Below are 15362 nucleotides of genomic sequence, written 5' to 3' on the forward strand. Positions count from 1 at the left end.
TTCTGAGTTTTGGTTGCGTCGCTCCGATCTAATCCAATCGCGAATGCAAACTAGTACTTGCAAGCTAAATCCGGATAATGAGTGTCTATGGTCTCCAATTTGTTGTCTTCCTTGGCTAAATGCACTTTCCGAAGCCACGGTTGATATTTGAACCGTAAGGATATCTCGAGCCATTCTTGAAAGTATCGGATGACTTGTCTTGTATTTCTTCCACCATGCTAAGACGTCCAAATCATCTAGTTAGTTGATATCCACATTTGGCTGCATCAAATAAAAGTGATATTCATCAAAGTTTGCATTATCAGAAGGAGCTAGTTGTGAATGTAAAACTTTTAAATTCGGCAAACCCTTTAAGCCCTTTTTGCTACTTTGAGAAGTAGTAGGGCGTGTAGCAACAGGTGTAGCACTTTCTTCCAAAGTAGAATAATGACTAAAAAAATTTCTAAACTTAGAATCAATCGCGAGCTCGCGTCAGTTAAAGATTATTTCACTTCCTTGTCAATTTGTAAATAGTTATAAATTTGACCAACCAATGCTCTAGTATAAGACATTTTAAAACAAGGATTTAAAAGAAAACCCAATATAAATAAAGTTGGGATGGGAAAAAAATACTTCTCAAATTTTGTTGTCATATTAAAAATACTGACTCTTATAAAACTCTAGCTATTTCCGTTAAGTAGGCTAAAATTCCGGTTACCGTGAGATATAATTGTCTAGAAAAATCAAGAGTTGCATTATAAATTTTTTGTAAAAGTTTAATACATTCCTTAACGTCTTCCCAATCGGTAATATTTAACCAATCATCACTATCCGTATTAAAATGGTTGTGAATGGGAATCCTATTATCATATGCTTGGTGTAACATAATGTAAGTGTAGTTCCACCTAGTGTCAACTTCTACTTGAATTTTCCTAGGTCTAAGGCCATTTTGCACACAAGAATTCTTAAAATCTCTCATTTTTTTGCTTATTAGCATTACAAAAAAGAAAAGCAATCGCATATCTAACTTTTTGAATAGAATTTTCAAAATAGTCAAGACCATCTCTAACAATCAAGTTTAAAATGTGACAACTACATCTCACATGAAAAATATTTTTTAGCGGAGGGTTTAATTCCCTTTTTAAAAGACCAACCGCCTTTGTATTATTAGAAGCATTATCTAAAGCAAAACAAGTACTTCTAGGAATACCCTATATTTAAAAGACCAACCAACTAATCTATATTTTTTATATAAATCTATAATATCCGCTCTATAAGTACTTCTAGGAATACCCTCAAATAACGGATTATACTAACGTTGAATATAAGTAACAAACCTCAAACCTGAAGGAAAGGAAAATGGTAGAGCATCAAAAGCAACCATTTTAGCTATTTCTGCACGCTTTTTTTTCTTGTCATAGCTAAAAACTTTTACCGGTTCGTGGATCTATTGTCATTTGAATACCCCCACATTTGAACCCGTTCTCTTCCCAAACATCCTTATGTTTAGATCTCATATGACCCGTTAGTGAACCTGTTCCACCATCCTTACTAGTTTCTTGCCTAAAAACAAATTCTTGTTTACATATACCACATATAGCTGTTTGTCTTTCCTTATCTTTAGTCATAAATTTTCAAATTTTAGCGGTTTGTCTTGTGTATGTGATTGTGCAGGACCTGTTTCATCATCATCATCATCATTTATTTAATTAAAAGTGTTGGTACAGTGTTGTTGCATTACCTCATGCTCTAAAAGTGGATTATTTCCACCAATATCAATACCTAAATTAGGTGTTTCGTTCACAAATGTTTCCTCATTAAACCCACCCCTAACAATACCACTACTACCGGCACCACGTCTCAATCTCTTCGACATTATTAAATAGAATTAATTTTAATCACACTCAAATAAATTGCAACATATTAAGTTGCTAGAATTAAATTGCGTAAATTAAATAGCGAAAAATAAAGATAGAGTTGGAACGAAGGTACCAAATTGCCGGACTAATTTCTACCAAAGTAAAGGCGGCTAGAATTGCAAATGCACCAAAGCTTTGGAGCTACTTTGGATTGTTGTAAAATCACCAACTCCACCAATAATTTTTTTTTATAATTACAAAATTAATAATTGAAACTAGAATAAAACTTTATAATATTTAATTGAGAGAAATTTAAAGTGATTAATTGTTGCAAAGTAGCTATAATTGAGAGAAATTGAGAGAAAGAGAAGAATGAATTGGGGTGGATTACAATTGAAAATGAAAAGGGGTTTATATAGGGGTGGGGATGGGTTAAAGTGTAAAGAAAAAAAAAGTTTGGGGGGGTTGGGGGGCCAAAAGGGGTGTTTGGAGCCGTTGGCAAGGCCCACTTTTGCGAAATGGGCCGTTGCCCAACGGTCCAGTCCACGCAGGGAACGGCTATATTTAAAAATAAAAAAAAAATTGACCGGTTAACCGGTTTTAACCGGCCGGGTCCGATTAATCGGTCCCAAAAATTAAAAACCGGACCGGTATTACAACACCGGTAGACCTTTAACCGGTCCACCGATTCCGGTTACCGGTTAACAGGCTTAGATGTGGGTTGATGGAGGTGTTGAAATTTTAAACAAACCTAGAGGGGTTTATGGAATGAAATTGGTTTATTCCTTTTTCAAAGGCCCTAGTTGAATGCTCACTAGAGTCAAAGTGAATAATGGTCCTTTGAAAAATAGGTACGAAAAGAAATTCGGAATTCTTTTTTCTTTTCTCCTGCCATTGGCATAGAATTTTTACTGTCTAGATAAGTGTACTAAGGGAATAAAGGAAAAATAAATAAAATAAGAATCTCTTCTCTTGTAATGTGTTTGAGAGAGAGTTACGCTTGTTCTCCATCAGTTGTGTAAGCTTTCCAAGGGATTTAAATGGTCATTTGGATGCTTGTTGAGACACTGTTGAAGCTATAATGCCTGTTCTCGTTAAAACAGCCATATGGCGTATTTCTCACAAGTTTTGGCGGATAGACCAAACTTGCCTTGGACTTTCTCCTACCATTTTCAATTTTCACAAGCTTGCCTGGCGGACAAAAGTTTGACCTAGTTGGATCCTTCACATATTTTGTCGGATGATAAAGGTTAAACTCAACTCAAATACTTTCCTGCTTGAGTTTTCTAACTGTCCACAAATTTTGCTCGAAACATCAGCTTTGGGCCCATTTTTATTTGGTAGAATACCTAAAGTCTAAAGACCCCCTAAACTTAACGCGTTTTATTCATATCAGCCATAAACTATACTTGGTCCTAATTACTTCCATGTACTTCGCTTTTCTATAATTTCAACAGTGCACAAGCTGAGATCTATGGGATGATTCTATCAGGGTGCATTTACTACATATGGCAGGAGAGAAACACGCGGGTGTCTCAAATTAAAGCAAAAGGAGGACAGAAAGAGTCTTGACAAAGGTGATCATACAAGACATACATTACAAAGGAGATAGTAAGCCTAGATTACCAAAGGTGTTACAGAAACTAAATTTGTATCCATAGTGTAGATATAGACAGGATGTGATACTGAAAGGATCCTACTTGTATTTCTTGGTTTGTAGTACTAGAAGCTGGGGCTCTATGTCCAACTCTAGAGGGTTCAAAGTTGAATTTTGTTAATGTATTAAACTACTGAAATCCTGTTTAAATTCTTTTTCATATATAGACCTGGCCAGCACTGTCATCTACTATTTGTTATTGCAATTTCCCTTTTAAACTCTGTGTTAATTGATTGAGGTTGCTGAGGCTGTCAATCAAATAAATGAGTGGGCTGACAAATGATCTCATCGAAGAGATTCTTCCTCGTCTTGGGCAATGCACTATATCCTAAAGGAGCATGGGATGAGAAGTTCAATGCTTCAAAGACGCAAGACCGTGAAATCCATCTCCTCAGTGGAGGAAGTGTTCGAACACCAAACACCATTCATTACTAGCATGAAGAAGTAATACATACTCCCTTTGTTTCAATTTATGCGAACCTATTTCCTTATTAGTCCGTGCCAAAAAGAATGACTTCTTTCTATTTTTGGAAACACTTTACCTTTATGCAATGATTTATAGCCACACAAAATATATGTGACTCATTTAGGAGCACAAGTTTAAAAGTCTTTCTCTTCTTTCTTAAACTTCGTGCCCAGTCAAATGGGTTCACATGAATGAATTGAAACGGAGGGAACATATAGCAGCCTTTTATAATGGCTTTAAAGTGCTGAGGCTTCCATATAAACGTGTCGATTCTCAATGTATTTAATTCTCCCGGATGCACATGATGGATTATCTACTTTAGTGGACAAAATCAGTTCAGAGCCAGGATATTTTAGATTGCCATGTTCCGTGTAGAAAAGTTAAAGTAGGCAACTCTCGGAATACCTAAAATCAAATATATTCTGGTTATGAAGCTTTTGAAGTTCTAAAGGGACTTGCCTCACATTGCCTCTCTCTTATGGTGGATTCTTCTTTTGCTGCTTCAGAGGTTCTCCACAACGTCCTTTATTGAGGTAGATGAGGAAGGAACCGAAGCTGCAGCGATGCATTGCTGCCACACGATTGAGAAAGATAAAATTTGTTGTTGATCATCCATTCTTGCTCCTTGTAAGAGACGAATCTAGTAGTGTGGTGTTATTCATAATCATAGGGAGCTTGTTGAATCGACGAGCTGGTTTGCCCACGGAAGGAACAAAAAATTAATGAGTTTGGAGAAGAATGAAAGCAATCGCGAATATCTACATTATTGGGATAGAGTTTGGAGAGTATGACGCCAATGGTCAATATCTGATGTAGTGTTTCTAATAGGATACTCTTTTGAGATGTCTGGCAATTTGTATAAATATTGTCTAAGATTTCCTTTCCAAACATCTGTCCACCCTTTCAGTACGGATGGGTATATGATGCTTTAGCCTGTCATAATAGTGTTAGACAACAGATATAGTCTCTTTACTTCTCTTGAGAAAAGTTCTGCCACCTGCTTCTGTGTGGATGTAGTACTGTTTGGCCGCCTGCATTCTTGTAGGCGTTTGCACATGGATTTAGTTCAAACTTGAAAAAAAAAAAAAAAAAAAGAGAGAGATTTTAAAGTTGAAGTGTCATGTGTGTGGGGGTTGCGTTGGGGGAGGGATTCACTTGAAAACCCCATTTTCACACTTAAAAAGATCATCTTAAAAAACTAACCAAAAATTTATTTCAATGTATAACCAAACAAACAACGACGACGACATGCCCAATGTAATGCGGAAGGATGGGGTTTTGGGAATTCTAATATCTGCTGCATATATATGAGCAGTAGTCATGTTAGATTTTTCCTTTAGTCCATGAGTGGTGGAGATCTGAGTACTAACAAATGACTAAAGCTTCACATGATGATCTGGACATGCTCATTCCTTTCTTACTCTCATTATCAACCTCCTGCATCGACTGTGTATTACCAAAATGCTCAGGGGCAGAAACTCTGCCATATTGAGTACTAACGGATCGTAAGTCTGCCATATTATTCTGTTACCCCTCTTGTACTTCATCTAATAGTCTAAGGTGTTAAGACTTTGTTGGAACACCAATCTAGTATCGGTCTGCTAACAGTTACTAACAGTAGATTATAGGCAATAGGGAATTTTTAACTCTACGCTTGCCATTTAAAACATCTTTCAAAAAACAAAGAAGTTGAACGTAATCCACACATTTCCACATTTTTGTAAGCTAGGACAACTACACAAGCACAGAAGGGATTCCTGCAGGCAAGTAGTTATTGGAGAGAGCATATGTTTTGAAATATTTAACCAGAAAATAATTGAACCGTCTTTCCTTCCAACTGGTTGTTCACAGATCAATACGTTAGGCAATGGAACTATATTTCTATCAATCAACCCAGACCTGGGGAACATGTAGCTATGAAAACAGCAGATGAAGACAAAAATGGACAGATTTGAGCAAAGATGCTATGGTACACCTGAAGAACCATCCTTGTAGAATTTGGAGATAACTAGATAAATGAAAAACAGCATCAAGGATGAAAGGTTGACAGAAAAAACTTGCCTTAATCTCCCATATATAGGCATAGTTTATACGCAACAAGTCTTACAGTAATATACAACTCAATCCTATAGGAGAATAAGGACTAAGAAGAAAAAGAGCTCTCTAAAAGTTTACAGTGTTTCCAATAGCAAGGCGGTCCCCGTTCACCCAAACCTAAGAAATTTCCTCGATGTATATGGCTGAAATCCCATTTCGGTAGTTCTTTCTCAGCATGAAGTCGGGGATCTCATGGCTTATGCCACCCTCATAAACTATCAGTATGTCTCACTTGTCACCATTGACCAGAAGTTGCTCTAGGTTTTCCCTTTGTAGAATTTAGATACTGCGAGACGAAGAGCACTCCCATAACAATTATAAGGCAGCCTACGAGTGTGCTAAAGAAGAGTGCACCAGGTTGCCTAGTTTGAACAAAACCATAAACTCCACTTGAAGAGACAAGGATAAGATCAGTTAATCCATCATTGGAAAAGTCTTCAGACACCAAAGCATGAGTGGGAGGTGCAGGGAGGTCAATAGTAGTCAATAGACTCCCTCCAGGAGATAATACTACAGCTTCTTGGTCTCCTGCTGCTAGGATCAATTCTTGACTGTCATGCACACGTAGAGGAAACGCCTTCAGGGTTGGGACTACTGTACCAGCTTCCATCATCCCCGCTGGTGATTGAAGGTTTGACCATGTGGCACCCGTCAATACCTGCCAATTCCACAGAGCACCATGTCCGTGCAAGCCCGGAGAATATGATGTTACCTGAAAAGAGAATGACAAGGAATCAGCAGTCAATTATTGAATAAAATGAATGTAACCAAACATCTCATGGAAGATAAAGACTTTTAGCACGTCCATGGCATGAGAACTCATTTCCTTCAGGATTCAAACTACTCATTGTGAAGAAACAAGTGTATGTTACTATTAAAAGTAAGCTCTTGTTCCAAGTCAAGAGAATACCTCGCCACGATTTGTCAAGAATATAACATCTCCATGGCTTCCCTTACGATGTCGATGACCATCATTTCTGGGGATGAGAATAGGTGTTGCTACCTCTAATGAACTTGCATCAAAAGTGTGACCAAATCCTCTGGAGAATTCACCATGTTGGAATAAGTTAAAAGGAGAATGACGACAAATAGAAGCATTGAAAAGCTGTTCTCGCACTGGAACACCAGAGGTGGCAACAGCCCAACAGGGCCGCAGCACCTCCATTGAACCACTAACAACAGTCTGCTCAGCACCATTGGCCCCCACCACCTGCAAAAGACAAAAATTAGGAAAGAAAAGAAAGGCAAAAAGGTGTGAGAATGCTGATTGATTTCTTAGAATAACAGTACTACCGTGCCACCAACTTTTACCCTTTACCATTCATGTAGAGTCAAAATACCTTACATTGCATTCTAATCAGCTAGTTCTTTGGCCTCTAAAAATATGGTAGAGATCGGATTTCTCTCCTAATATTGGTTCTTACCTTTCACTTTCAGTTTACACATCCAGTATCCTCAGATATGTATCATTCATTCATTTTTTGGGATCAAGTATAACAGAGAACATGCCATTCATAGGTAAGTTCAAGAGAAACAGCGTGTTCTCTAAAATTATCTCATCCTCAGCGCATGTTTTATACTCTTCCTTAATAAACCTCTCTGCTATAAAGCTTCTTCCCCAAGTTCAGTTTTATGCAGTTATTTGGGGTCCCCAAGATTTTCTGCGACTTCACTCCATCTTATGCTTGTTTTCATCTAGTTCATCACATGTTTTTCCTGTTGATGGAGCAACCTATTTGCTGTTTTATTCTAAAGATAAATTATCCATGTTTACCCCCATTTAAGCAAAGGCTCGTACACCAAAGCTAATAGAGATTATCCAGTATGCTATATTAAAGCCCAAATTTGATAAGTAATTGAAATTGGACAATATAGTTCATTTCAATCTGAAAAAGAAAGTAGCATCAATACAATGCTTGACTAACATTAACATATCTTCACACCTTGACTTGAAACAATGCATTTCAATTGGAAACAGAGAAAGAAGAAGGCGAGACATCAAAAGTTGTATATTACCTGGACATGGTCCAACACTCCATCGCCATTAATATCTGCATGAAGCCCGCCTTCTAGGAGATGAAGCTGGTGAAAATCATGACTTCACATTAAACCATGAGCTAACAGACAAGAAGATGGAGGTGAAAAGGGTACAGAGTTCCCTCATAAACAATCTTCTGGTTTAAAAAAGTGTGGAAAATCTTTTTCTTTTTCTTTTGATCAAGAAAAAGTATTTTCAATCATAAACATGGCCATAAGCAGCCATATACAAGGGATATACCAAAAGGTAAGAATCTACAAAACGGTATGATTCTCTACAAACTCCACCCAATCATCTGACAACAAGGAACATTCTGTGTGCACCAAAAGAAATAAGGGATGTGAAGTGTGGAAAATCTTTTCTAGGTTTTCATGATATTTGGCAAATTCTTTTTTTTTTTTTTCAAGAAATCGTAATGACTAATATTCGAACCAGAGACATCGACAAAGATTTGAACCCCCCAGACCATTGAGCTAAGCTTCTCAACTACTATTCTATTGAAAACAAGATATTGCAGTATGCTTAGAGTTTATCAGACAGCTACTATCCGAACCTTGGTTACTTAGACAATACAATCAAAAACTTTTATTTTCCAGAATGCTACACATATACACAGCAATACTTGAATCATCATAGTACATTAGGTCAGACGTGTAATATGCGGCAATTCATACCTTGCACACAGTACGGCCAGTTGCTATATGAACAGCTTCAATCCCTTCCTTCTCATGAGCCACAACAACGTTAGGGACCCACCAAAGCTGGGTATAATTGGTAATAGTAGGTATATAGGGCGAAGGCTGCAAAAAAGAAAAAGCTTAGAATGTGATCGAGTACTGAAATGGTTTGAGGAACACAGTATAGTCAAAATATTCTCAATTTTACCCAATTAAGTCCAGATTATTATCTATGAATGATTCTAACTTCAAATTAACTGCCAGCTGAAAACAGTTGCTCTATTAGATGGTTCCATAGAAATGCAGTTTCAATCGCAAAACAGGCACCATCTTAGTGAACAACATTGTATCATTTACTGCCTTTCCAAGATCCAGACCCCCTCACCAATATTCAGAAGAAAACTGCTAAAACTCACAGTGAACCATCACCTTTTTGGGTTTTGCTGATTTTGCATAATTTACTGCCTTTCCAATAACATTTGAGATTCTCTTGGTAGTGTCTTTCCCAGGAGGATGCTTTTCCTCAGGCTTATGGAAAGGGTAAGTGGCGGACTTCCCAGGTACTTTCTTAACCGCCTTCCTTTTGTGTCGCCTGAAGTGTGCCAGCTTTAACCTGGTGTCTTCCCGCCGATCCTGGTCCAAAAGAATTTGCCGCATTAATTAACACCACCATCAACATACATTGCAATGGCTAGCAGAAAGTAAAAAAAAGATGGCATACTCACCCAGTTATGTGGCATAACTCCAAGAATAGATTCTCTAAATTCCCGACATTCGAACTAGTATTGCAAACAATTCAAGTTAGCTTACAGATGAATATGTTTATAGAGTTAAATAAAACATAGATCAACAAACAAGGCAGAAGTAGTGAGGAAAGATAACATTGCTGGTCTTTAAAAGTTCTCACATTCACTTCCATCGATCTCACAACCGTTCTATAGAAATTGGCTTCACGTTGTTAAGTCATTAAATCCCAAGTCCCAACAATCACTTTGAAGTCTTTAGGTATCTATTTACTGCTATCACTCCCTTAGGGCTCCTTTATTGCAATCATTTGTTACATTTTCACCTATCATGTCATTCTTGCCTAGATATCTGAATAGTTTGTATTAAGCACTATAATCTTGTCTAATTTCACTTCACTTTTATTGTTCTTATGGAGACCAAAATTGAAAAAAATTATACAAGTAGATCTTTTCATTGGATGTTCTGAGTGAACGGGAGTAGATCCTTTCAAATATAAGGCATAGAGCAAAACATGTGTCTATAGATGGCACCTCAAGGCACTCAAATTGAGCTAGTATGTTGCCATACCTCCCCAGGATGACGACTGTTCAAAGCATGAGCATCAAGCTTGTAGTTATGTTGTGGAATTAGAAGAGATTCATCAGAAGATGGCGTCTGAATATTCTGCAATATCAAGAGGGAAAAAAGAAATTTGAAAAGATTGAAGATCATTAATAGATAAAATATCTAAAAGATTTCTCTCAAGTTTAGACATACCCAAACTGACCAAGTTCACATCACAAATTCTAAGCTAGAAAAAACACCAGTAAGTTGTATCACCCAGTGTAAGATCTTCGCAAACAATTAAACTAGCTAGCTCTGACAGGATATTCAATTTCAAATTGACATTAACTCAAGGATTTTCGACAAACAGCAGACCAGCAATGATGCAATTACAAACAGTAACATTGATCTATGTTACAGATAACTCTAGGATATACACACTTGACCAAATATTGGACCTGAAAGGTATTCTAGAACAGACGGAAACCAACAATCACGAAGGAAAATAAGCGACAATACTAAATATCATCTTCAGTCCTTTGGAAAAAAATAATATATAACACGAAACAGAAAAGGCTCCTATTATGAAGTGGAGAGTTAGGGAAAACCTCTATCTTCCTGCTCCAACGAAGTTGGCCGGTCCGACCAGCAAGTGCATAAAGTGCAAAATGGCGTAAATCCACAGCTCCTGAGTTCTCAGACGCCTGATTAAACAAGTCAAATTTAGACACTAAATAAAAACCTAGCAATACCTTTTTACCATAAGCATAATAAAAGAAACAAATTCACGAAAAGAAGATAACTATAAAACTGAATATAAACAACCTCTGACAAAAGAACAGACTCTTCACTTTCAGCACCCCCTCCCCCAACAAACAAAACTCCACACACGAAAAAAGGGAATAATAGGCATATTGTATGTTTACCTCCTTTTCAGCAGCACTTCTTCTATGCTGCTCTGCACTTTTCTCAGCCATTTCAATCTCTTCAAATGGATCAATATGCATCTGAAAAGGAAAATATGTAAGTTAAGAGAGTTTTTTTGAAACTGACGTTAAAAGAAGTTTGGCTCCAGAACTTTTACTTACTCAAAGAAAAACTATAAAAGGGGTAAGAGACTGGCTAACAAATGCTACATTCTGTTTTCCTTTTGGATTTTTTACTTTGTAAATACTACTACCTTAAGTCGCTTGAGTCGTATATGACATAATATTCTAACAAGGTTGATCACTTCTAGATAACATAAAGGGTAATTACATACATGAGGCTGCATTTCCATCCTTCCGCCAACAATCACCAAGCCTGAATCTCCGTGCTTTACAGTATAATTACTTATGGAAATTGCTATCTCCCTGTGATGAGCATTATGTGGAAAATCCTCCTGTACGAATTTACCAGGAAGAACGAATAGAACATCAGTTTATCAAAAACTATATCAGAGGCCTCTTTAAGTTAAAATGTGAGACTCTCCATGCATGAAAGCACCTGCAAGTTGACCTCCCATAGCTTTTTGAGATTGTGATCGAAACACATCACAGACCAACCTGAGGTAACAACAACTAGGACCTGTTTCCGAGGCTCCCTGTGATTATAGTTCCTATCTATCACACCAGTGGCCATCGCCACCGCTCGTCTTCCTGAGACAATACGAATTTTGTCAGGCAAGAGGGACACCTCCGCGAGCAAACGTGCTTCACTGAAACCTTCATCAACACGCCTAGAGTGTGGTTCCAAAACCTAGCCAATACCCATATGACAAGAAAACAAACGACAGACCAGAAATTTTTCAGCAAAAAAGGTAGATTAAGCTTCATCCAAAAATTGATTAACCGCATCAAAAAATACTGCTCAATAATTGTTAAGTCTACTATACTATCCACGAACATGGAATAAACCAAAGATCTTCATTTTATGCATTGCTTCATCAAAATAGCCTCTACTCTCCTCAAGTTCCTTTGTATTCAAAGGCGAGCAGCGCTCTTCTACATTATATAAGCATTAAAGTAGGTAGGCATAGAGCCGAGTAGGTTTCAGTTTGGCCCTTTTCTATCTTATTAGTCAAAACTAATCATCCTATATGTATAAAATGCAGCACTTGGAAGGCACAGATTATATAAATCGTGAATCCGTATTATGATCGAATGGGATAGTAATTGTAGAAAAGGACCTGAATTTTGGCATCATGAGTGGCGACAAGGACCTCTTTCTTGCCATCACCATTGAGATCCGCAACAATTGGGGGTGGAAGCCGCTCAGCTTCGTATTTGATAGGATACTCTTCGGAAAGATGAAACCATGCCTCCTTGAACGATAAATCGCCTTCATGCTACACATAGACAATCATTTAAGCTTAAAGTATGGATTTTTTTTCAATTAGGAAAAGTGATATCTAAGATGCTAGGGTTTTTTTTAATAGAATTACCTGAAGAGAGAAGAAAATAGCGAAAGCAGATAGCATAAGAATAGCTAAATCGCGTTTCCTCATCTTGTTGCCGATCAACGACTCCACGGAGTGTTGTAGCTTTCTCACTTTCAATGGAGATTACTGAGTTGTAACGTTTGACTTTGACTACGCCTTGATTTTTTCCGGGTCACCCCGCTCTTACATTCTGGCCCAATTAAAGTTGGGTTCAAATCTTGGGATCTTACTACACTATCTTTTTCTGGTCCTGTGATCTTTACTAGATCTCACAAAAAAAGGTTCACAATTCTGAATTGCTGTAATTTCCATCTTCCTCTTCATTTTTTTGCGCGGATTGCCCTTCTTTTGGGGTGGTCTTTAAATTATGCCCCTCATATTGTTGGCCTTTAAATTATGCCCCTTATATTGCTAGTCTTTAATTTTTGCCCTTCGCATTGCAACCTTGAGCGTTCACGCAGAAATCATGAAGTTCTGGTTTCGAACCCCCGCTCAAACATAAATTTTAAAAAAAAAATTGTAAGGCAAGGTTTGGGCCGCGTGTATGCCGGATCCGGCATACACTTGTTAAGAAATTACCAAAGTTATATCAGACTTGGCATACTCATGCCTTATGGGCAGACTTGGCATAAGTATGCCGGGTTCGGCATTACTTTGGTAATTCCTTGACAAGTTTATGTTGGGTGCGGCATACTTACGGGCAAACTTTTAGTTAAGCCTTAACTAAAAGTCTTTTCCTAGTTGTGCCTTATGAGGTAGACTTTTAGTTAAGGCACAACTAAAAGTATGCCCCATAAGGCGTAACTAAAAGTATGCCCCATAAGGCGGAACTTTTCCTTAAGTCATAACTAAAAATTGTCTTATAAGACAAAGTCTATGTCTTAAGGAAAAGTTATGCCTTAACTAAAAGTCTGCCCCATAAGGCATAACTAGGAAAAGACTTTTAGTTAAGGCTTAACTAAATGCTTGCCCATTAAAAGTTTGCCCATAATTATGCCGGACCCGACATAAACTTGTAAAGAAATTACCAAAGTTATGCTGGACCCGGCATAAACTTGTGAAAGAATTACCAAAGTTATGTCGGACCCGACATACTTATATCAAGTCTGCCCATAAGGCATAAGTATGCCGGGTCCAGCATAACTTTGGTAATTCCTTAACAAGTGTTTGCCGGTGGGGGCATAGCGAAATTTTAACTCTGCCTTGCGATTTTTTTTTAAAATTTTTGACTGAGTGGGGGTTCGAACTTGGAACCTATGGGTTTTAGCCTAAGGGCAAAATTTAAAGATTTCAATTATGAGGGGCAAAATTTAAAGACCACCCCAACAAAAGGGCAATTCGCACTTTCTCTTTTTGCTCCCGCCTGTGGAGGATTTGTGTTTCACTAAGTGTGAAGGGCAATTTGCACCATTGGCCTATTTGGGGGTGGTCTTTAATTTTTGTCCTTGCCTAAATATTCATGGATTCTGGGTTCAAACTCTCGCTCAGTCAAAAAATTTGCAAGATAGAGTTTGAATTTGCAAGACAGAATTTTGCCTGCAAAACTCTACCTTAAGGCAGAGTTTGCTACTTTATAACGCAGAGTTTGCCTTAAGGTAGCAAATTCTCCCTTAAGGCTGAGTTTGCTACCTTAAGGTAGAGCTTGCCTTGAGCCACAAGGCAGTTTGAATCCAGAACTCTGTCTTGCGAATTTTTCTAAATTTTTGATTGAACGGAGTGTCGAACCCGGAACCCATGGGTTTTTAGGCGAAGAGCAGAAATTAAAGACCAACAATTTAAGGGGCAAAATAGACAATCGTGCAAACTGCCCAATTTTTTTGCGCGGATTTCCCTTCAAAGGCATTGGTCTTTAATTTTTGCCCTTAAATTGTTGGTCTTTAATTTTTGCCCTTTGCCTACAAACCCATGGGTTCCGGGTTCGAACTCTCACTTAGTCAAAAATTAAAAAAAAAAAAAGTCGCAAGGTAGAGTTTTGGATTCGCAAGGCAGAGTTTGCCTTCAAGCATACTTGTAGATTTTAAATCCAAAACTCATCCTTGCTAAAAATTAAAAAAAAATTGACTGAACGAGTGTTCGAACCAGGAACCCACGGATTTTAGGCGAAAGGAAAAAATTAAAGACCAACAATTTGAGGGGCAAAAATTAAAGACCAGTGCGTTTGAAGAACAATCCGCGCCAAAAAAAAATGCTTCAAGAAAGATAGTTAGATTGAATGGGCCTAGTTGATATCGAACTATGATGAATGGATGACGCCAAATAAACTTTCGTGTGAAAAACAACGGCAAAACTTATTACTACTATATTTTCCGTGAACTTGATAAGTCTATCCGCTCATTTGTTACAAACTAGAGTTTCTAGTTTCAAGATCGCATTTTTAGTACTACTAGTCACTATAAATGTGCGTTACACATTATTTCCCGTCAATCCCAGTCATTATAAGAAAATGTTAGATAATATTATCCTTAATTACATTACATTTGTTTTTTAGGTAAAAAGATGTCACTACATATAAGATTGTATATTCATATATTTATTTCGTACAAATATGATATGGAAAAGCATTAAGACTTGAGAGTCCAATTTGAAATTTTCATCCCTAAAAGAACTTAAAATTCGTAAAGAAAAAGCTATGTGGTGCCCTCTTTAGAATAGATTAAAATTAAAAAAAAAAAAAAAAAGAATAGATTAAAATGGCGAGAATATATGTTTCAATACAATAAGAAAAGGACAAATCTATTTAGAGAAAAATTATATGACAACACTTCGAAGGTTTAATTTCGGACTTTAACTCTAAGTATTGGACAAACGTAATTAATATAATTACAATTTAATCCAGTATAGGATTGCTTCTTTTAATATAACAATGAAAGAGGACTGAAT

At 37.3% G+C, this 15362-nt stretch overlaps 1 protein-coding gene and 1 pseudogene across 1 annotated transcript; one reads left to right on the forward strand and one right to left on the reverse strand.

Moving 5' to 3' along the window:
* Window positions 1–2919: 2919 nt before the first annotated feature.
* LOC132624655 (serpin-ZX-like) lies at window positions 2920–5483 on the forward strand (annotated as a pseudogene).
* Window positions 5484–5911: 428 nt separating this feature from the next.
* Window positions 5912–12737, reverse strand: LOC132621428 (uncharacterized). Its single transcript, XM_060335695.1, has 13 exons — window positions 12486–12737; window positions 12231–12389; window positions 11549–11800; window positions 11325–11444; window positions 10990–11070; window positions 10672–10767; window positions 10088–10183; window positions 9499–9552; window positions 9203–9406; window positions 8771–8896; window positions 8075–8140; window positions 6969–7268; window positions 5912–6770 (listed from the first exon to the last, which is right to left on the reverse strand). The coding sequence occupies exons 1-13, from the start codon at window positions 12546–12548 to the stop codon at window positions 6294–6296; spliced, it is 2094 nt and encodes a 697-aa protein (XP_060191678.1). The 5' UTR covers window positions 12549–12737; the 3' UTR covers window positions 5912–6293.
* Window positions 12738–15362: the final 2625 nt, after the last annotated feature.

The sequence above is a fragment of the Lycium barbarum genome, chromosome 12, assembly GCF_019175385.1.
Source record: "Lycium barbarum isolate Lr01 chromosome 12, ASM1917538v2, whole genome shotgun sequence".
Lineage (NCBI taxonomy): Eukaryota > Viridiplantae > Streptophyta > Magnoliopsida > Solanales > Solanaceae > Lycium > Lycium barbarum.